The sequence below is a fragment of the Nyctereutes procyonoides genome, unplaced genomic scaffold (assembly GCF_905146905.1).
Source record: "Nyctereutes procyonoides isolate TBG_1078 unplaced genomic scaffold, NYPRO_anot_genome, whole genome shotgun sequence".
Taxonomy (NCBI): domain Eukaryota; kingdom Metazoa; phylum Chordata; class Mammalia; order Carnivora; family Canidae; genus Nyctereutes; species Nyctereutes procyonoides.
In genome coordinates this window covers 46,465,442-46,489,545 of record NW_026575042.1, presented here as the reverse complement: position 1 = coordinate 46,489,545, position 24,104 = coordinate 46,465,442, and the positions used below count along the sequence as shown (strand labels likewise).

At 39.8% G+C, this 24,104-nt stretch overlaps 1 protein-coding gene across 4 annotated transcripts in view; it reads left to right on the top strand.

Moving 5' to 3' along the window:
- The window catches only part of IGSF10 (immunoglobulin superfamily member 10), a 56,533-nt gene that overhangs the window by 25,388 nt on the left and 7,041 nt on the right, over nucleotides 1-24,104 (top strand). For 3 of the 4 annotated variants that reach the window (XM_055321575.1, XM_055321576.1, XM_055321577.1), the window contains 2 exons: nucleotides 6,763-7,153; nucleotides 19,308-23,666. In XM_055321575.1, the coding sequence (XP_055177550.1) occupies nucleotides 6,763-7,153; nucleotides 19,308-23,666 (4,750 nt within the window). The remainder of the gene's footprint in view (nucleotides 1-6,762; nucleotides 7,154-19,307; nucleotides 23,667-24,104) is intronic. The other variant, XM_055321578.1, reaches the window with a different exon arrangement.

Genomic DNA, 24,104 nt, shown 5'->3' with positions numbered 1-24,104 from the left:
GAAGCAGGCTCCTTGCAGGACTTGATCCCAGGACTCCAGGATCATGACCTGAGCCGAAGGCAGATGCTCAACTGCTGAGCCACTCAGGTGTCCCTGGTCCCTGTGTTATTAAGGGGCCAGTCTGGGGCTACCTTGGGCTTGAGTTGGATCATACCAGATGTTTGCAGAGAAGCAGTCACATCTATCTGCAGGGTACCTTCCATGTGTTGTCCCTTGGGAAGCTTTCATTGATGGATTGGGGCTGCAGTCCACCTAGTGTGTTTATCTTTCCCTCTCCTCAGCTCAGGAGACACTTTAGAGTAGAGCTGGCCACTCTCAGAGCTGCTTGCAAATGCCACACTTGTGGCACTGCTTTGGATAGACTCCTGCTGAGGGCAAGTTAGATGGACAGATCAGCATGAGAATGCTGAAGGGGTGGAGCACACAGTGTTAGCAAGATTTATGCAAGTCTGCTTCTGGGAGATCTGAGCTGCTTTGGAAAGTTCCTCCCTAGAGCAGGTTGGTTACCACATGTCCACAGAAGAATGCAGGGGTGGGGCTTGCTGTTAGTAAAGCTAAGTGGAGAGCATTTGTTGTGGTTCCTGCAAATGTCTGTATCCAGGCTGAGAGGCAAGATAGAGAAATGGTGCCCACTGGTTCTTTTGTTCTTAAAGATCCCTGTCCCTCCTGCACAAGTTCTGAAATTAGCAAATAAATTTCCTTTTCATATATCCTAGGAGTTTTTCAAACTGCTGATACTATGCTATATCTCAGTAGGGCTGATATGATGTCTCTCTAAGGTGAGGACTCAGTATATCACCCTCCTGTTCTTCCAGAGCTGAACTGAGCCCACTGATTTTTCAGATGGTGTTAAGAGGTGTTAAGCCTCTCTGGTTTTCAAAGTCAGATAGGATGGGAATTTGTCTTCCCAGTGAGGGTCCTCTGTGCCTGGGGTGACTGCTGTGGGGTCTGTTCCTCTCCCTGCTATATGCTTGCAGTGTCTCTCCTCCTCTGGTCAGTCTTGCAGTCAGTTTGGTTCCTGACCATGTCTCCATCCTTCCTATCATTTTCAGTATGGGTTTTTTTTCTCTATGATTAGGTGCAGAGAGTCTGTTCTGTCTTTAGAGTTCTTTTCTGGGTTATTTACACTAACGTGTGTTATTTAGTTGTATCCATGGGATAGGATAAACCTAGGATTATTTTATTCCACCAACTTCCTTCTTTTTGTTTTAAAGTCTATCTTGTGTGATACAAGTATAGATTTCTGCAAATAAAATCTTTTTCCATTCCTTCATTTTTGGATTGTGTGTACCTTTAAATTTGTCTATAAATCTGAAGAGTCTTTTGTAGGCTCATTTGGATCTTGTTTTTTCTATCCATTCAGTAACACTATACCTTTTTACTGGGTCATTTGGTCTATTTACATTTTAAGTAACTATTGATAGTTTTATTCAAGGGAAAATGCAGAGTAGGATCTTGAGCTGATCTAATCATTTGGACACATTGAGATGACCACTATGTTTGTGTAACTATGAAGACACCCTAAAGGCTGGCAAAAACAGACCTCCTACAGTTAATTGTAGAGAGGAGACCCAATCAAAAAAGTGGGATGGATAGGGTGTGGTTAAGGACCAAATTCCTGAGGGGATACCACAAGCACAGAGAAGTGAAAGGATCAAATCCCACACCATGTGCCCCCAGACACTGAGGATGTGTCCTATGAAGATGTATCCCCATAATGTCTAGCTTTGAAAATGAGTAGGGCTTCAATACCTTTTAAAATCAGTAGTACTTAACTCTGGGAAAGCCAGAAGGTAATAGAAATTTGAATCCTTGCCCTTAAAGAACCAGCATAATAAATAACCTGGCCCAAGAATCCAGCACAGAAACAGCTGTTAGAAAAGCACTTGAGGTATGTGTGAAGGAGATTAACTCATCAAAGAATGTGTCTCAGGGAGGCTGGGATTCCTCAGGAGACTTCTAAGAACAAAAAAGAGAGAGAAAGGAATCTAAGCATATCACTAAAGAAAGACATCAAATGACATGGGAAGAGAACAAGGGAAAAAGGAACAGAAAAAGAGCTACAAAAACAACCAGAAAACAATTAACAAAATAGAAATAAATACAAATCTATCAATAATTACTTTAAATGTAAATGGACTAAAAGCTTCAATCAAAAAAAATAGGGTGACTGAATGGGGGGGGAAGACTCATCTCTGTTGCCTACAAAAGATTCACTTCAGAGCTAAAGACACATGCAGAATAAAAGTGAAGGGCTCTAAAAATATAAACCATGCAAATAAAAGCAACAACAAAAAAAGCTGGGGTAATATTTGTATCAGACAAAATAGACCTTAAAACAAATAATGTAGCAAAAGACAAGGACACCACAATAATGATAAAGGGAATAATCCAACAAAAGGATAAAACAATTATATTATCTATGTACTCAACATAGAAGCATCCAAACACAAAAAAAATTATTAACAGATGTAAAGGAAGAAATTACAATACATTGTATTGTAAATTGCAATACAATAATAGTATGGGACTTTAACAGGCTACTTACATCAATGGATGTAAGGTCACCCACACAGAAAATTAACAAGGATATCATGGCTTTGAATCACACATTAAACCATATGGATCTACCAAGTGCATAGGGAACATTCTCCAGAATAGATCACATTTGGCCACAAAAGAAGTCTCAGGAAATTTAAGAAGAGTGAAATCAGGAGCACCTGGGTGGCTCAGTCAGTTAAGCATCTGACTCTTGATTACAGCTCAGATTGTGATCTCAGGGTTCTGGGATCAAGCCCCACGCTGGGCTCCACACTCAGCAAGGAATCTACTGGAGGTTCTCTCTTCCTCTCTCTTTGCTCCTCCCCATGCTCATGTTCTCTTTCTCTCTCTCTCTCAAATCTTAAAAAAAAGTGGTATCAAGCATCTTTTCTGACCACACTGGTATGAACCTAGAAATCAATATACACACACACACATCCTAAAAGTAACACAAATACATGAAGGCTAAACAACATGGATATTGGACAACCCAAAAAAAACAAAGAAGAAATTTAAAAATACCTGGAGACCAAGTAAAAATACATGAACCTAAATCTTTGGGATCCAGCAAAAAGTAGTTCTAACAGGGAGATTTATAACAATACAGGCCTAATTAAAGAAAAAAAGAAAAATTTCAACTTAAACTTACATCTAAGTTCTTAGCAGAAGGAAGGAAATACTAAAGATCAGAGCAGAAATAAGTACAGTAGAGGCTTAAAAAAAATCAATGAAACCAGGAGCTGGTTCTATAAAAGATAACAAAATTGATAAACCTTTGGCCCAACTCATCAAACAAGAGTATTCAATCAAATGGAGGAGAAATAAATAACCAACACTAGAGAAATACAAAGGATTATAAGAGAATATTGTGAAAAATTAAAAGAAATGGATAAATTCTTAGAAAATCTTCCAAAACAGAATTAGCAAGAAACACAAAATTTCAACAGATTAATTACTAGTAATGAAATTCAGTTAGTAATCAAAAAATTTCCAACAAAAAGGGTAGGACAAGATGGCATCATAGGTGCATTCTCTATGAAAGATTTAAAGAGCTAATACCTATTCTTCTCATACTCTTCCAAAAGAAGAGGAAGTAAAGTGTCCAAATACATTCTACAAGGTGAGCATTAATTACCTTGATGCCAAGACCAAAAACACTACAAAAATCAAGACACCACAGGCCAATATTTCTAAGGAAAATAAATGCAAACATTCTTACAATATTAACAAATTTAATACACTTAGAAAATCATTCATTATGATCAATTGGGAATTATTTCAGGAATAAAAATATTTAATATTCAGAAATCAATTTGACACATCATATTAACAAGAATAAAAACCATCTGATCTCTATAGATGCAAAACAAGCATTTGAGACAATAAAATATCCATTCATAACTTCTCAACAAAGTAGGTTTAGAAGGAATGTACACCAACAGAGAAAAGGCCATAAATGAAAAACCCACAAATGAAAAACCCACAGCTAACCTCCTACCCAACAGTAAAAACTGAAAGTTTCTTCTCTAAGATCAGGAACAAGCTTGTCTTGTGATGTCCACACTTGGCACTTTAATTCAACATAGTACTCTGTGGAAGTTCTAGCTACAGTAGCCATACAAAGAAAAGGCCTCCAAATTGATAAGAAAGATATAAAACTGTCATTATTTGCAGATGACATGACACTATATATAGAGGAAATGTTAAAGTCTCCACCAAAAAACTGTTAGAACTGATGAGTGAATTCAGTAAAGTTGCAGGATAGAAAATTAATATAGAGAAATCTGTTGCATTTCTATATACTAGTAACAAAGTAGCAAAAAGAGAAATTTTCAAAATCCCATTTCTCTTTGACATCAGCCATAGCAGTATTTTTCCAAGCATGTCTCCTTGGGCAAGGGAAACAAAAGCAAAAATAAGCTATCAGAATTACACCCAAATAAAAAGCTTTTGCCCAGTGGAGGAAACCATCAATAAAACAAAAGGCAGCCTACCTAATGGGAGAATATATTTGCAAATGATATATCTGATCAGCAGTTAATATTCCAATTATACAGAGAACTTATACAACTCAACATGCAAAAAAAAAAAAAAAGATCCAGTTAAAAAGAGCAGAGGACCTGAACAGACATTTTTTTCCCCAAAAAAAGACAATATCCAACAAACACAACATACTCAACATCACTAATCATCAGGAAAATGTATATCAAAACCACAATGAGTCATCACCTCACACCTGTCCAAATGGCTAAAATTAAAGACAAGAAATCACAAGTGTTGGCAAGAATGTGCAGAAGAGGGAGCCCTTGTGCCCTGTTGGTAAGAACGTAAGTTGGTGCAGCCATTGTGGAAAACACTATGGAGTTTCCTCCAAAAATTAAAAGTTGAAATACCATGTAATCCAGTAATCCCCACTACTGGGATTTACCAAAGAAAATGAGAACACTAATTCAAAAAGATATACATACCCCAACGTTTACTGCAGCATTATTTAAAATAGCCAAAATAGGGAAGCAATAGTAGTAGTAACTAATATTGCATTCCATATTAAACTTTAATGAAAAATACTCACAGACATGTACTTATCATTTTGTTTTATAGTTCTCTGTTTCTCTAAATTTCTTCCATTATAATTTGGTGACTTTCCTTAGTGCTATGTTTGTGTCCTTTCTTTATATTTTTTGTGAAACTATTACAGATATCTGATTTATGGTTACCATGGGGTTCATATATAATGTAATATTCTATGTCTGTAGCCATCTATTTTAATTTGATGATCACTTTAAAAAATGTAGTGCTTTTAGAACACCGTTGAATTTAAGATTTTATTTATTTATTCATGAGAGACAGAGAGAGGCAGAGGGAGAAGCAGGCTCCATGCAGGGAGTCCAATGTGGGACTCGATCCTGGGTCTCCAGGATCAGGCCCTGGGCTAAAGGCGGCACTAAACCGCTGAGCCACCCGGGCAGCCCAAAGCACTACATTTTTACCACCACTCCCAATGTTTCATGTTTTGAGGTCCTATTTTGTGTCTTACTATTTTGTGACTCCATTGACTAATAATTATTTCTAGATGATTTTACTACTTTTATATTTTAAACTTCATACTAGAGAAGTTAGTATTCAGGCCACTACTACCTTCATTATATATTTACTTCTATTGGTGAGATCATTTCTTTTATATGGGGGGCTACTTGGGAATAAACTGCTCCTACCAGCACGGAGCCAGTGAGATAGAAGGGGGGAGTCAAAAGAAATGGTGCCTATCATCACTTCTGTTCCCAAAGAATGTTAGAGCAGGTCCCCGCCCCTCTGGCAAATGATAAGGTTAATCTCCTTTACGTGTAACCCAGGTACTTTTCAAACTGCTGCCTCTGCCCTGGGACTTGGAGCAAGTAAGATTACATGCACACGTTTTAAGAGCAGGGTCTCAGTTTCCCACTGCCTTCCCAGACATATGCCCCACTGGTTTTCAAAACCAGATATGTCTTCCCAGTGCAGATCACCTAGGCTCAGGAGTCTAATCTAATGTGGGGCTTGAGCCCTTGGTTCCTCAAGGAGGGTCTCTATGGGTGTGATACCACCCTATACCCTTTAGGGGTCATCACACTGGGATTGTGGGTCCTACCTAGACCACATTTTCACCCCTCTCCATGATATACTTTTCCTTTATACCCTTAATTGTATAAAATCATTTCTTCAAGTCTTCAGTTTGTTCTCAGAGATAGTTGTTTTATAAATAGTTGTAGTTCTGGTTTGTCCATGGAAGGAGGTAAGCTCAGAATCTTCCTATTCTATCATCTTGATCCCCAAGACACATCTGATTTCTACTCCAAAGCTCCTCATAAAATAGATACAGCATAATAAATAAAGTCAGTAATATCTTTATAAAAGATAAAATGCCAGTGTTCATAGAGTATTTTGACCCATACCAGGTTTGTATATCTCAAAGTTAGGGAATCTTTCAAAAATAACCACAATGTAATTATTCTATCTTTAATTTTAGCAATAACTCCTTAATATTATCAACTCTTCATGAGTATTCTAATTTCCCTGATACTCTCATATTTAATTTGCAACCAATTTGTTTGAATTAGGATTCAAACAAGATATACATGTTGCACTGAATTAATTCCAACAAGTTTCATTATTGTTACCCTTTTCACTTTTCCCTTTTGTGAAAATTCTTTTGACAAACTAAATGTTTTGCTTAATCCTTAGGTCTTAAAAATGAGCTATAACAAAATCCGAAAACTTCAGAAAGATACTTTTTATGGCCTCAGGAGCTTGACACGGTTGCATATGGACCACAACAGTATTGAGTTTATAAACCCAGAGGTTTTTTATGGACTCACCTTTCTCCGACTGGTGCACTTGGAAGGAAATCAGCTCACTAAGCTCCATCCAGATACATTTGTCTCTTTCAAATACCTCCAGATATTTAAAACATCTTTCATTAAGTACCTGTACTTGTCTGATAACTTCCTGAACTCCCTCCCTCAAGAGATGATTTCCAATATGCCTGATTTGGAAAGCCTTTATCTTCATGGGAACCCATGGACCTGTGATTGCAACTTAAAATGGTTGTCTGACTGGATACAGGAAAACCCAGGTATGTATGCGGTTTATTTCTTTGTCCTAATTAGAGGAAACCTGCCTGGAGGTTTCTACCATTAAGTGGGGAGGCCAAGGTAATTGAGCTGGAGAGAAAATGGACACTAAATAATAACTCAGTGGTAATGAATTCTCTTTCATAATTATTTGTATGTTTGTTTCAGGTCAGCTATCCATAAATCATCACTTCTGGCAAAATTAGGAGATAAGGAATGTTTGTGTACGTTACTCTACCTACCATGAGCTACACAACCCTTCCCTTTTCTTATCTTCCCTTCAGTCGTTCAGTCAATACACATTTTTTTGGAGTTCTAGTCAAGGTCCTGTGCTCAGTGGTAGAAATACCATGAGCACTCTCTCCTCTAACCATGCCTCTCAGTGGGCTACAGATAAGCAAACAGATAATCAGAGTGTGAAATGTGCTTTGATGGGGAAAGTAAAATTTGCATGAAGAGGGCAGGATCCATTTAGTCAACAAGTAGTTATTATAAACCTACTGTGAGCAAGGGATCACAAAGAACACAGGGATCTAAAAATAAAACAGATAGCACCTTCACCGACCTTACATTCCTGTGGGGGAGGAGGGCCGGAAATGGACAAACAACTAACTGCGCTATTAATGGTTGAAATCTGATTAAACAATTAAGTCTTTAAGATAATGACTGAAAGGAGCCTATTGATTTTGGCATCAAAGGGGTGGGTGGTTACTTTGCAAAGAGCGATGGAAGCCAGATTGCTGTCTTGGGAGGGAGACGTGGAAGGCAGGGAGCAGTCTACTCTTTTGGAAAGGTTTGGCCTGGGATGAAGCAAGGGAGGAAGGATGCAGCCAGATGGAAAGGTGCAATCACACGGGACTCTTCAAGCATGAGAGAAACTTGAGTATGTTCAAGGCGAGAAGAGATTAAGAAAGGGCAGATCATCCTTAGAACAAGTCCCTGAGAAGACTGGAGGGCAAGAGATCCAGACATAGGAGGAAGGATTTTCCTTAGGAGAACAGAGAACTAGATGGGCACAGAGGCAGGGGATCTCCTGAGTCTGGTAGAAAAAACAAAGGAAGTGCTTATCTGATGGCTTTTCCTCTTCTGTGAAGTTGTAGGAGAGGTGAGTGAGGAGGGTCCTAGGAAAAGGTCAAGGCCAGAAACTTGAGAAAAGTGGAAAAGATTTGAAGTTGCTGCCATCACATGTGTGTGTGTATATATGTGTGTAGTTGGTTCATTAGTTTAAGACCAAACCAGAAAACATTAACTGAACACTGAGAATTACTTTAAGGCAATAGACAGCACCTTTGCTCTCAAAGAGCGTATATTTTTGGCAAATATGTTAAACACATAAAAAGACAAGAAAGCTATGAATGAAAAACATCAAAACACTTATAATGAAGTTCCATAGGGGCTCAAAGTCAGTAAAACTTACTTCTGCCTTGATTAAAAAGGAGGGAAATTGGACTGGGCCATAGAAGATCCATCAAGGGGGAAAAGAAGGAACAAGAGAGCTAGCAGAGAGTTAACATGTACTGAGTTTGTGGTTGACATTGTGCCAGATGCTTTCTATTTAATCCTCACAATGATCTTCTAATTACAAGATGAAGAAACTGAGGCTTAGGAAATTTGGGTGTCTTGGGCTAGACATTTAGATCCTTTATGCTTCAATTTTCTCACCTGTAACATAGGGATAATAATAACTGCGAAGAATAATTAATACATACAAAGTGCTTAGCGCAATGTATAGCACCAAGCAAGCACTCAGTAAATGTGAAACATAATCATTTTCGTGCTACCCATCCAGGTCACACAGCAAAGAAAGTAGAAAAGCAGAAATTCAAAAGTCCAAATCTTTTTCTACAATGTATTTGGTGGGGCAGCCCTGGTGGCTCAGCGGTTTAGCGCTGCCTTCAGTACAGGGCCTGATCCTGGAGTCCCACGTCAGGCTCCCTGCATGGAGCCTGCTTCTCCCTCTGCCTGTGTCTGCCTCTCTCTCTCTCTCTCTCTCCTCTCTCTCTCTGTCTCATGAATAAATAAATAAAATCTTTTAAAAAATGTATTTGGGGTGAAGAAATTGCTTTCTACATGAAGATCTAGAACAAGCTGCATAAAGAGGGTAATAAATAGCCCAAATTGTCTGGCATAGGCTCAAGAGAGATGTGCAGGGTGTTCTGAAACCCACTGTAGGGAGCATTGAATACCAGGTGATGAGGATTATACTTTATCCTATAGACAAGAGAGATTTTACGGTGAAAGCTTTGAACACGGAGATGCTTTTTGGAGATGGTCAATGTAGGAGCAGCAGACAGGAGGAACTGGAGCGGTGGGAAGAAACAAGAGTCCAAGGATGAAGGGCCCAAGATGGCTTGTGTCTGAGGAAAGACAGATTGAACTATGAGGTGACCACATCTGAAATGTAGCTTCACAGACCCCAAGACACTGAGTGAGGGGTTTCTCAGTACTTTCCAATGCCATGGAGGAGATAAAGGAGAATGAGGAATGGGAAAGAACCACTGAGTTTTCACTTCGTTGCTAGCTGAAGGACAGGGGGAGAATGGGGGGCATATGAAGAAAGCTTATATGAGAAACATAGCAGTGGGGGCTCGGGGAAAAGATGATGCTCAGGACCAGAGAACCACACACTCAGAAAATGATTCTGTATCTGGTTCCTACAAGGTATCAAACCTACTTGCCATTTTGCTAATTTATATGTTCTGGTCATAAAATCAGGCTACTATTTATTTTTAGCAGCTAACATTTTAAGTGGAAAATGCCATGATTGTAAGATACCCAGGTATTTTATATACTAAGGAATAAAAAAAAAAATCTAGGGTTGACAAATTATAGCCCACGGGCCAATCACAGCCCTCCACAAGGCTTTGGTAAATAGAGTTCTATGGGAATACAGTCGTGCCTGGTTCTGTGGCTGCTTTGATCCTACAGTGGCCTAGTCCAGTTGCTAGGTCAGACACCTTTGGTCCACAAACCTAACGTTTTTACTACCTGGCCCTTTACATAAAAAGTTTGCTGATCGTGGCCTACAGAACAAAGCCCGAACCCCCTAGTCTAGCGGCACCTAGCCTCAGCCTGGTTTTCTTGCTTTCCAGTCCTCACAACCCCTTGCCATCCCAGGCACACTGTACACCATTTTATTACCTCCTCCCTGTGGCTTTCCTGCCAGCAGCACTTGCCTTCCTTCTCTGCCTGGTGAGCTCCCAGCCTGCCTGCACACTTGGCTCAGCCCTCACTCCTTCTGCGAAGCCTAGTACTCTCCCACTGCCCTCCTCAATCTGTATTTGAATATAATTGGCTCTTGACCAATATGTCGACCCCCAAAACAGTTGAAAAATCTATGTACGTAGCTTTTGAATCCCCCAAAACTTAACCACCCATAGCCTACTATTGACAGAAAGCCTTACGGATAACCTACCTGGTCAATTAACTCCTATTCATACATTGTATGTATTTTTTACTGTATTCTTATAATAAAGCTAAAGAAAAGAAAAGGTTTCTGAGAAAATCATAAGGAAAATACGTTTACAGTACTGTATTTATCAATACTGTAAATTTACATCATCTGCTTTTACAAGATGGTTCCCATACCTGTATCAGTAATGTCTTATATAAAATGCTGTAGATGGTATATGAATTGCTAATACTAGACATCAAAAATGAAAAGATAATGTCAAAAGAAATCATGTTTATGTTACATTCATGCATTGATAATGAAGCAACAATAGGGCTGCAGATGGAAGTCTAGTGTAATTGATACACCTGCTTTAGGGTAGCCTCGCCTACACACTAAGGATGCAGGGGTAGGCTTATTCATAATACACTATTGGAAACTTTTTTTCTAAAACCACTTACCTGTGATGATAGGCTGATAATGCAGTTTCTCCGATTATAAGAGAGAGGCGTACCGTACAGTAGCGACGTTCTTCGAAAGAAAAATTGCGAGACCCTAAGTAAACACACACATCAGCCTTCTAGTAAGCATCGCTCACGGCATGCCTGTGTAAGGGCAGGCTATCCGCCTCCACACAAGGCCCACACGTGAAATCCTACATAATGACAAGCGAGGCGACGATACAAAAACCCCTCACACCATCCTTACCATGCGGTTGTTGGACTGTTGCGCAAACGCACTCACAATAGGGAAGTTTCCTGGCTCTACCGCATGGTAATTACTTACTGTTCTGTAAGTGGAGGTGGATCATCAGCAGGTCTTCATCCTCATCACCTCCACGTTGAAGAGGTGAAGGGGGGCGTGGGGGCACTGGTCTCGCCGGCAGAGAAGCGGAGGCCAGGGGGGCCGGGCACTCAGCGGGACTCTACAGTGATAAATTGTGCTTTGTTGGACTTTCTGCTCTTTTATTTTTCTACGACTGTTTCTACGTGCAACCAATCTTTCTTGCACCATTTGCTTTAGCCTCAGTGCCCACATCACAGAAGGGGTCACGTCATAACGCAAGTCAGAAGCAGGCCTGAATAACAGAACCCTTCTGCCAGACTGTCTCACGTAGGTTTGTTTTCTGGCACTGCCTTTTGTATGTTTTCTTCCTCCTCATTAGTCACTGGTTTGGAAGCATTAATCTCTACCCAGTCATCTCCTCTTTAATTTCTCTGGTAACTATTAGTTCTTGAATTTCTCCAAGATCCGTATCTTGAAGCCCTTTACCACCGTCCCCCCAACCCGCTCCCCGATATATATATATATATATATATATATATATATATATATATATATATATATATATATATTTTTTTTTTTTTTTTGCCATATCCACAGTCTCTGATGATTTCCTTGACTGGCTCTGAACTAAGTCTTTTGAAGTTGTGCACACCATCTGGACATAGTTTTCTCCAACAGGAATTTGCTGTTGCAGACTTGATGGCTTCCATTGCCTTGTCCTATAACGACAATGGCATCTTCGGTGGTGTAATCCTTCTAGATTTTCAAGATGTTCATGAGGGTTCTCTTGTATAGAATTAATCCTGTCCATAGAATACAGTGTTTAATGAGCCTTGATGACCCCTCTTTATGACCCCTTGAATTAGAGGACGAATCAGCAATATGTTTGGGGGCAAGTAAGCCACTCTAATGCTTTTGGTGTTGAACTCCTGGGGTTTTGGGTGGCTCAGGGAATTCCCCAACGTTAAAAGAACTTTACAAAGCAGACTCTTACTGGCAAGGCACTTCCTGACTTCAGGAACAAAGAATAGATGGGACCAATTTGGAAAAAATATTCTCATCAGCCAGGCCGTTTTGCTGTACAACGAAAGCCCTGGCAACTGGTGTTTACCATTCCTTTCAAGGCTCAGGATTTAGCAGCTTTATAGATAATCATGAATCCGACTGCATTTGCAAACCATAGTACAGTTAGCCCATCCCTTCCTGTCTGAAATCCAGGTGCTTCCTTCTCTTCCTAATAAATGTGCTTTGTGGCATTTTTATCCAGAATAGGGCACTTTCATCTACATTGAAAACCTAATTTCAGGCAGGTATCCTTTCTCCTCAGTGATTTTTGTGATGGTGTCTGGAAACTCATCTGCTTCCTCTTAGGTGGTGGAAGCTGCTTCTCCTGTTATCTTTATATATTTCAAGCCAAATTTTTCTAAAATATCAAACCATCCTTTGCTGGTATTAAGTTCTCCAGGTTAGGTCCTTCTCCTTTCTTTTGCTCTAAGCTTCATTATGATGACTTTGCTTTTTCTTGAATCACACTAGAGTCTACAGATACGCCTTTCTTATAGCAATCTTGCACCCACATAAAAGCTGTATTTTTCAACACAAGATAAAAAGATATTTTGCGGAAAGTGCAAGGTTTTCACACCTGCTGGTATAGTGCAGTGACAGCTTCAAGGAATTTCCTCATCTTTTCTTACAGAGGTCCTTATGCTGGCTTTGCTGATGTTAAGGTGCCAGGTAACTGCAGCTCAAACCTCGTATTAACTTTTTCTTGTCGTAACTTTGCTTCTTGGGACCACTTCCAGCGTCACTAGTGGCACTTTGTATGGGTCCCATGGTATTATCCAAGGTTTATGGCATTGTGCTAACATGATGAAAAAATACCTGAGAACCATGAGATCACTTTACTGCAGTGTGCAATTTACCGGAGCGATGAATTACGCACATGGAGATAATTAGTGTCATACAGCATTTTTTTTGACATTTGTAGAGAGTTTAATCAGCAAGTTGAAAAATCAGACATGCAAACATGTTTTACATCATAAGTTCAATTCCCTCAGGATTTTTCACAGTGGGCACATAAATATAAAGGTAAATTTTACAATAACTGAACTGTGAACTGAATTTTCAGTACTGTGCGTGCACTCAGTTGATTCTATATCAACAACTATTATTGGAAAAAACTAAGAATTTTCTACAGGAATTGACAGAGTCATTCCCCTCATCTCAAGTCCATCCCTCCCTTGAGTCGACATCATGGACAGACACTGAGTGGTTAACAAATAAACTACAATTTCTGTTTTAGAGGCTAAGGTTGCAATCTCGATTTTCCCTAAGTCACACATGTTGATTTTGTTCCTTTAGGGAAATCACCTTGACTCTTCTGATTATTCTCATCTACAGATTAGGATTAAGGTGTCACTGGCAATACAGCATGTTGTGATACTGAAAAATGACCATATATATGTTTTCATAGCATTTTGAAAATATTAAGGAATATAAAATTGTAATTATGAAAACAATTCTTAAGAAAGTTTCATTTTGCAACAGGATTTCCAACATTAATACATATTAAGATGAAGGAAATATTAAATATAGGAATATGAAGATTTCATAATTTTATTTATGAAAACCTCAGAAATTGTAGTTTATTTGTCATACAGAATTTTTAAATGGATACAACACTTGAGCTCACCTCTATAGTAATAGGAGGTGGCTACAGAATTACTATGGTAGTAGTTAATTTTAGGTGGTTAAGATTTAATATTGTACGTTTATTACTTTACATTTTTCTCAGCTGTGAATGGTGCTACCTATGGTCTTTAAGCATGTACAAGTTTTGATAAGTTTTAACTTTCTATAATGGATTTGTGCATACTGTATGCACTCACAACATACGTAAAAATTTTTCAACATTTGTAGGCAAGGTTTTTCAAATTGCCACACATCTCAAAAAAATTTTTCAGTATATTTATTGAAGAAATTCACATATAAGTGGACCCACAGAGTTCAAACCTGTATTGTTCAAGGGCCAACTATAATCATTTCAGCACTTTCAGATTGCCCACAACTTCATTCTTAAATGGAAAACATCTTACTGTATTTATTAGTATTAAATGTCTTTTGCCTTTTCTATCCTAAGTCTGATTTATTTATATCTAGCTCCTAGAATGTGCCTAGAACATACTTGGTTCTCAAACTAAGCTCTGATTCGCTATTTTGAAGGTGAATACAAATGAGTCCACTACTCACCTATGATCTTAGTATGTCCCCAAATTGTCCCAAATTGTGTATTTACTCAGCATGAAACAGGCAATCCTTTTGCACATATCTCAGTAGTCCAGTCTAACACAGCTTTATCTATTTGTGGGTATCTTTCCTACTTAGGTTCCGCAAAGCTCTTTGTCTTTTTCTCTATAAAATAAAATAAACATTTGTTTTACAAATGTCAAATTGCTGTCTAGCTTCTGTTTCCAGGCCTTTCTACCTACCTTCTTGTTTCAGTGTCAAAGCGTAGTGTAATCTTAATACAAAGATTGTATTATTTTCGGTTTTTTAAAGATTTTATTCGAGAGAGAGAGCGGGGGAAGGGGTTAGAGAAGGAGCAGAGGGAGAGAATCTCAAGCAGACTCTGCACTGAGCACAGAGCCTGAAGCTGGGCTCAGTCTCACAATCCTGAGATCATGACTTGAGCTGAAACCAAGCATCAGACACCCAACTGAGTCAGCCACCCAGGCACACCTTAATAGAACCATTTTAAGTGGCAAACTTAATATATGTAGTATCAACAGTGCATGTAACTTGGTTAAAGAGAAAATACTGTAAATAGCTAAAATAGTGTCCCGTGTGTGGTAGTGGTAGCTACATCACACGATTGACAGCTTGTCAGGTGCTACAGTAAAACACCTAACATTTTAAGACACATCTCAAGTTATAATGTGGAAGAAATAGACCGTAGAATTAGGCCTGCCCACCTTCATCCCTCCCTCCAATGGTTTCCTGAGCACCATTGACGGGGGCAGGGACCTACAGATAAACAAGTATGGATCTGATGGTTTTGTGGGAAGACAGACAACAAGACAAGGCATTCTAATAGTGGGTGGATGAGGAGTAGGACAGGGGAAGCGAGAGGTATAAGGAGAACACAAAGCAGAAAGCCCACCAGGAAGTGGTGTTGTGGTTGGCTCCTGCAAGATGTAAGTAGTTAGACCTTGAGGGAAGAGGGAGTGTCCGACAGCAGCGTATTCTGGAACCTAATAAGACATGGCAGGGAGAGCATGTCTGTGTGACTAAAAGTTAGTGTGATGGAGAGAATGGACGTGATGTGATAAGATCTGCATCTGAAGTAAAATACCTGATGTCCAGGGCCTGCTAACTCTGGTCCAGGTGCTAGTAACACATACCGAGATGTGAGCATAATTCTGTGGTGAGGTTTAATTAAGCCAGAAGTCTACCATGTTCTTTGATTTGGCAGGGTCGAACTCAAGGTACTGATCGGTAGGTTAAGGGTCATAGCTGGTTGGTAAGTGGGGGACTAAGAAGAGCCTCTTATGGGTACTCAAATGTTTTTAGGCTTGCCAACTGCCTTCTCTGCATAGATTTAGACCTTAAAAATTACTGAAGGGGAGTGAGAATACCTGGACGGCTCGGCGGTTTAGTGCCTGCCTTCGGCCCAGGGCGTGGTCCTGGAGTCCCGGGATCGAGTCCCACATCAGGCTCCCTGCATGGAGCCTGCCTCTCTCTCTCTGCCTGTGTCTCTCATGAATAAATAAATTAAAAATCTTTAAAAAAAATTACTGAAGGAGGGACACCTGGGTGGCTCAGTGGTTGAGCATCTGCCTTTCGTTCAGGGCATGATCCCCAGAGTCCTGGGATCGGGCTCCCTGCATGGAGCCTCGCTTCTCCCTCTCCCTCTGCCTATGTCTCTGCCTCTCTCTCTCTCTCTCTCTCTCTCTCTCTCTCTCTCTGTGTGTGTCTCATGAATAAATAAATTTTAAAAAATTACTGAAGAATGGTGAGCCAGATGTATATAGCATTACCTGTCATACTGGAGAACAAACTGAAGGATTTGGAGTCTATCCCCATTGTCACAAATGGCACAATCTCATCCCCCCCTTTTTGTGGCATGTGCATGCATATGCATACACATACATACACACACCACATCTTCCTTCTTCCTTATCCATTCCTCTATTGATAGACACTTAGGTTACTTCCAAATCTTGGCTATTGTAAATAGTGCTGCAATAAACATAAGGGTGCATGTATCTTTTCAGATTAGTATTTTTGTATTCCTTGGGTAAAAATTATTGGATCATATGAGAATTCTATTTTTAATTTTTTGAGTAATCTCCATACTGTTTTCCACAGGGCTGCACCAATTTACATTCTCACCATTAGTGCACGAGTTCCTTTTTCTCCATATCCTTGCCAACACTTGTGATTTCATGTCTTTTTTAATTTAAGCCATCTGATAGGTGGAAGATGATGTCTCAGTGTGGTTTTGATTTGCATTTACCAGATGACCAGTGATGTCGACCATCTTTTCATGTGTCCCTTGGCCATCTGTGTGTCTTCTTTGAAAAAAAGTCTATTCAGGTCCTATACTCATTTTTATTTATTTATTTTTTTATTATTTAAACATTTTATTTATTTATTCATGAGAGACACAGAGAGAGAGGCAGAGACACAGGCAGAGGGAGAAGCAGGCTCCATGCAGGGAGCCTGATGTGGACTTGATCCCAGGTCTCCAGGATCATGCCCTGGGCTGAAGATGGTGCTAAACCACTGAGCCACCGGGGCTGCCCACTATGCTAATTTTTAAAACAAAATCCTTGGGGTTTTGTTTTTTGGTGTTGAGCTGTATAAGCCCTTGTTATAGTTTGGATCCTAACTAGTTATTGGATATATCATTTGCAAATATCTTCTCTCTTTCAGTAGGTTGCCTTTTTTGTTGATGATTTCCCTCGCTGGGCAAAAGTTTTTTGGTATTATCTCAATAGTTTATTTTTGCTTTTTGTTTTCCTTGCCCAAAGAGACAGATCTAGGGAAGGGTTTCTATGGTCATTGACAGGTACATTTCTGCCTGTCATCTCCTCTAGGATTTTTATGGTTTCAGGTCTCACTTTTAGGTCTTTAACCCACTTAGAGTTTATTTTTGTGTATGATGTAAGAAAGTGGTCCAGTTTCATTCTTTTGCATGTAGCTGTCCAGTTTTGACATTTATTGGAGAGTCTGTCTTTTCTCCCATTGTATGTTCTTGCCTCCTTTGTCATAGATCAATGGACTATATAAGTATGGGTTTATTTCTGAACTCTCTATTCTGTTCCATTGATCTGTGCATCTGTTTTTTTGTGCCAGCAACATCCTGTTTTGATTACTATGGCTTCGATAACTTGGTACCTGGGATTGTGATACCTCCACTTTGTTCATCTTTCTCAGGATTGCTTTGGTTATTTGGGATCTTTGTGGTTCTATACAAATAGAGTAATGTATGTTTCGGTTTTGTGGAAAATGTGAGTATTTTGATTGGTATTTTAGTAAATCCAAGATCACTTTGGTTAGTACAGACATTTTAATTATATTAACTCTTCCAATCCTTGAGCATGGACTATCTTTATTATTCACTTATGTTGCCTTCGATTTCTTTTGTCAATGTTTTATACTTTTCAGAGCACAGGTCTTTCACCTCCTTGGTTAAGTTTAGTACTAGGCATTTTATTATTTTTGGTGCAATTATAAAGGAGATTGTTTTTCTTAATTCCTCCTTCTGCTACTTCATTGTTAGTGTATAGAAATGTAACAGGTTTCCGTATGCTATTTTTGTATCCTGTGATTTTATTGAATTCAGTGATCACTTCCAACAGTTTTTTGGTGGAGTCTTTATGATTTCTTACATCTACTGTCACGTCATCTGCAAAAAGTCACAGTTTTGGTTCTTCTACGTCAACCTGGATGTCGTTATTTCTTTTTCTTGTTGGACTTCTGCAAGTAGGACTTCTAAAGGGTGCTGTGTGGAGTAAAAGTGCTGAGAGTGGACATCCTTGTCTTGTTCCTGATCTTAGAGGAGAAGCTCTCCATTTTTCACCATTGAGCCTGGTATTTTGTGGGTTTGTCATATTTGGCCTTTATTCTGTTGAGGTAGGTTTCCTCTAAACCCACTCTGTTGATGGTTTTTATCATGAACAGATGTTGAATTTTGTCAAATGCTTCCTATTCAACCGTTGAGATGATCATATGGTTTTAATTCTTTGTTTTGTTGATGTAGTTTATTAGTCTCCAGAATAAAACCCAATTGACCATGGTGAATGTCCTTTTACTGTATTGTTAAATGCAGTTTGCTAATATTTTGTTGAGGATATTTACATTTATATTCATCAGGGATGTTGGCCTGTAGTTTTCTTGTGTTGCAGTATTTTTGCCTGGTTTTGGCATCAGGGTAATGCTGACCTCATAGAATGTGTTTGGAGGCTTTCCTTTCTCTTCTCTGTTTTGGAATAGTTTGAGGAAAATAGGTATTAACTCTTCTTAACCTTTTGTAAATTCTATCAAACATTTAATCTTTTAAAGGACAATCAAGTTCCATAACCCTTAAAACATTAAAATGAGGAAATGGAACTGAACTACTCTTAGTAAAAAGTGAGAAACACAAGCATATTATTTTGTCTCCCTATATAAGCAAATTAGTCTTTTAGGTAATATTTTCTGAGTACCAGATATAAATCAGGCACTTTCTAGGGATAGGAAATAAAGCAATCAACAAGACAGACAAAAATCTGTGTGACCATGGATATAATACTACAGCAGGGTACATAGACAATATCTTTTTAGAAATCAATACAAAGACCAAAAGGTAGTAAACTTTTTATAAACACTAAAATTTCCATTTTTTTTCTTTCAAATTTTAGCAAAAGCTATTTCTTTAAAATGTTCAAATGTAAAGAGGCCACAGCTGGCAATAACTCAACTGTTATTTTTCCTAGATATAATAAAATGCAAAAAAGACAGAAGTCCCTCCAGTCTTCAGCAATGTCCACTTTGCATGAACCCCAGGACCTCTAAAGGCACGCCTTTAGCTATGGTCCCAGCTGCAGCTTTCCTGTGTGCCAAGCCAACCATCGACCCATCCCTGAAAGTAAAGAGCCTGACTATTCTGGAGGACAGCAGTCCTATGTCCATCTCTCCTCAAGATTTCATGGCACCTTTTGGCTCCCTCACTTTGAATATGACAGATCAGTTTGGAAATGAAGCTAACATGGTCTGCAGCATCCAAAAGCCCTCAAAGACATCATCCATTGCATTCACTGAAGAAAATGACTATATTATGCTAAATACATCATTTTCAACATTTTTGGTGTGTAACATAGATCACAATCACATTCAGCAAGTGTGGCAAGTTCTGGCTTTGTACAGTGATACTCCTCTGATTCTAGAAAGGAGCCACTTGCTCACTGAAACACCACAACGCTGCTACAAATATAAACAGGTGGCTCCTAAACGTGACGACATCTTTACCGACATAGAGGCTGATCTCACAATAGATCCCCCTTGGTTAATGCAAGACCAAATTTCCTTGCAGCTAAATAGAAATGCCACCACACTCAGTACAATGCACATCCAGTACTCCAGTGATGTTCAAGTCACTTTGCCAAGGGCAGAAATAAAGCCAGTGAAACACAAATGGACCATGATTTCCAGAGATAATACGACTAAGCTGGAACGCACTGTTTTGATTGGTGGGACTATTAGCCTAGAATGCCCAGCCCAAGGAGACCCTGCCCCACATTTAGAGTGGCTTCTGGCTGATGGGAGTAAAGTGAGAGCCCCTTATGTTAGTGAGGATGGACGGATCCTAATAGACAAAAGTGGAAAACTAGAACTTCAGATGGCTGATAGTTTTGACACAGGTATATACCACTGCATAAGTACCAATTATGATGATGCAGATATTCTCACCTATAGAATTACTGTGGTGGAGCCCTCCATAGAAGCCTATCATGAAAATGGGGCTCACTATACAGCTTTCATCGGTGAAGCAGTTGACCTCCCGTGCCATTCTTCTGGTATCCCAGATGCCTCCGTTAGCTGGGTTCTTCCAGGAAACACTGTGCTTTATCAGTCCTCCAGAGACAAGCAAATTCTTAACAATGGCACACTGAGAATATTACAGATCACCCCAAAAAACCAGGGCTATTATTGTTGTGTAGCAGCCAATCCATCAGGGGTTGACTTTTTGATTAACCAAGTTTCAGTCAAAACAAAAGGGCAAAGCCCAGTAGAGCATAATGTAGAAACAGATGGATCTGGACTTGATGAGCCCAATCCCATCTCTCCTCTTAAGGAGCCACCAGCTGTGCAACTCCCTACATCTGCTCCAGTGGGAGCTGAGACTGGAAAACAAGTCTTGAGCACAAGTAAAAAGCACAACTATCGTGAGTCAATACACCGGCAGCGAGGAGATTCACCAAATAGACATTTTAGAGAATACAGGAGGCCTTTCCCTTCCTCTGCTCGGAGAATTGACCCACAACACTGGGCTGCACTTTTGGAGAAAGCTAAAAAGAATACTATGCCAGACAAGCAAGAAAATACTACGGCAAGGCCCCGTCCAGTAGTCACCCAGCTCCTGAAAATACCTGGTGAGGAAATAGACTCTTCAGGCATGCTCCCTCCAGATGAGGAATTTACGGTCCTGGCAACGAAGGCTCCTAGTGTCCTGTCAAGGACAGTGATTGCCAATTCCAGAGCAATACTTGATAGCCCTGTGACAAATATAACTGCTGTCACCAAAGTATCTCCAGTTGTGGGTCCACCAATACTACCTCCTGAGAAACCAATGGATTTCACACTGTCTCCTATTAAAACCACAGCCATGTCAAAGAATATACGCCTGACCTTATTAAACAAAATGCAAGGCACAAGCAATGAAAATTTATCCACTGTCCTTCCTCTACTACCTGAAGCAATGCAATTTCAGGAAGCTGACAACACTGGGAGGAAAAAAGAGCATTTACAGAGTACACTCCCAACAGCAGTGGGGACTATGGGCCAAGACGTCAATATCAAAACGCTAAGTAGTGCTAAAAGCAAAGCTGACATATTCTTAGGGTCAGTAAATTCCACAAAGAGCCATCAGACATCTGTAACAGGAGTCAGTGATGCTAGGAGCAATCACCTCTATCCATACATTACTCAAAAGCTTAGCACCTCGGAGATACCTTCGGGTCCAGACACTGCTGCTCATTCTCAGTTACAGATGCCCAGAAATAGTACGACTAACATCCCACTACCATCCAGGCGCTTTGGAAGACGGAGGAAAATTTGGGGCAGGAGTCGAATTATCAGCCCATATAGAATTCCAGTTCTTCGACAGCATAGATATGGCTTTGTGAGACCAACATCCAGAGTTTCTTTTGAAGAAAGCACTACTTCATTTTCAGCCACAGAGGTCAATGTGGTGTGCCCATCCTGTTCTCCCAGGGAAAGGCTCACCACTGCTACAGCAGCATTGTCTTTTCCAAGTTCTTCCCCCGTGATGCTCACCAAAGCTGAAATTGCCAAAGTCACAGAAGAAGAGTCTACAACTCTAGTCCACAATCCATCATTACTATTTGAGAACAAACCAAATGTAAATATTGAGAAAACAATACCCACAATAAAATATTTCAGTGCTGAAAGTACCCAAGTGCTTCCAACCGATGCAGTTATGACCGATGCCCCCAAATCCTTACCTTTGGAAAAAATGCATATAACAAATAATGGTTACCGAAGTATGTCTAGTGTCAATGAAGTTATAAGAGAGTCAATGACTGTATCACCACTTCCAGGTCCTACCATCAAGCCATCTATGTCTACTACTACAGCCACTACAAGATTTTTGAGAAGGAAAATTCCCTGGCAGAAAATCTTTGTAAATAACCATGTCCAAAAAGAGAGGTTAAAGAATCAGCATCATTTTAGCTTACCAAAAGCCACAGCCACAGCGCTTCCTAAAATATCTCCTGCTTTACCCACAGATAAAGTTTTCCCTTTCCATTTCACAACACTCTCAGCAAGTGTGATGCAAATTCCATCTATAACATCAGCTAGAGCTTACCAAAATATCACTGAAACACACAGTTCTAGAAGTCTCCCAACAATGAAAAAGCTGCCCTTTCCACCAGTTTACCCTACACCTCCTAGTATCTCAAGCAAAGAATCACGCACCAATTTTATATCAAGGCAGACATCCAGGCTGACAGTTCCTGCTGCTGCCCCTCCATCAGTCATTATCCATAAAACCCAAATAGCCAGACCCAGCATGCAAAAAGCACAAAGGAAAAAGGAGCCTCAGAAGAACAGGAATGAGCCACACTCTTCTCCCAGTCAGAGTTCTGGCTTCACTGCGTCGACTACTGTGACACCTCCTGACCTAACTGCAGCTGAAACTTCAACCAAGCCCAGTATCTTTGCTTTCACTCATTCTCCCTTAGAAAACACGAACCACATTTCAAGCACAATGGGTCTTTATCCAAGAACGCTTACGCTGACAGACATAACTGAAGAATTACCCAGAGAGAATACTCAGACTTTGAAGAGCAGAATGGTTTCTGGAATCACTTTGTCCAGCAAACTACACCAGAACACCACAACTAGGAACACAATCATTAGACACTCAACCATGCCACCATTCGTGAGTAGCAGTGCTGCTCCAATGCCAATTCCCATCTCCCATCCCTTGAGTAATCAAAGCGCAGTCACAGACAACACGGCAACTCCTGTTTTTAGGGTGATGACAAATACAATGGTCAAGCCACGTGAACACTCTAGGCACAATGCTAGTCCACAGCAATTAGCAGCGGAGGTTGCAGCATCTCCCAAAGTTCTCCCAAATGTCAAGGTTACAATCGGAACCACCCACTTTATCTACTCCCGTCTGTTTCATTCTACTTCCACGCCAGCACTAATAACAGTTACGCCACAGAATTCTAAACTGACTTCCTCTCCCTGGTCAGAAAACCACTTCTGGCACAAGTCATATCCAGAAATTGCTGAAAAAGGCAAAAAGCCAGTAGAGAGCATATTGCCCACTCCAGGCTTGCCAGAGGACACCACTCATGCTTCAAATTGGGAAATTCAGAAGACTGCAAAGAGAAATGGCTTTGATAAGACACCAGATCAAAAAATAACAACTTCTGAACTCCTTCCCTTTGATTCTTTGTCTAGGAATATATTTGAAAGGCCCAGAATAGTTGGAGGAAAAGCGGCAAGTTTTACTGTTTCGGCTAACTCAGATGCCTTTCTTCCTTGTGAGGCTGTTGGAAATCCCCTGCCCACCATCCGCTGGACTAAAGTCTCATCAGGTATCTGAAAATGTTTCTCTTTCCACTTCGTCTTCTGTAGTCATAAAACAAGGAAAAGATTGCGTTGTATTTCAAGGTTACACATCCAAAGAATCAACACCCATTTCATGATCTCTCCAGAATATAGAAACGATTGACATCCTCGTTTGACATTTGCTGCAAAAGTTTTTGCTCATTAGAAGTTCTTCAAAGATGTTAATTAAGAATATTTTTTTTGTAATGCTTTGAAAGCAGATACAGAGAAATGGCAGTTGAAAAAGAGAAGGGTCCATTGTGTTGAACCATATGGCTTGTAAATTAAAATTATGGAAATAAATATCTTCCAGGAATAATTTTAACACCCTTAACTCTAAGTGTCCTAATTTTAATTTTAAACATATCTACTCTCAGTAACCTAACAGCAGCCCCCAAAGCTTTCCTCTTGAGATCCCCCCTTGA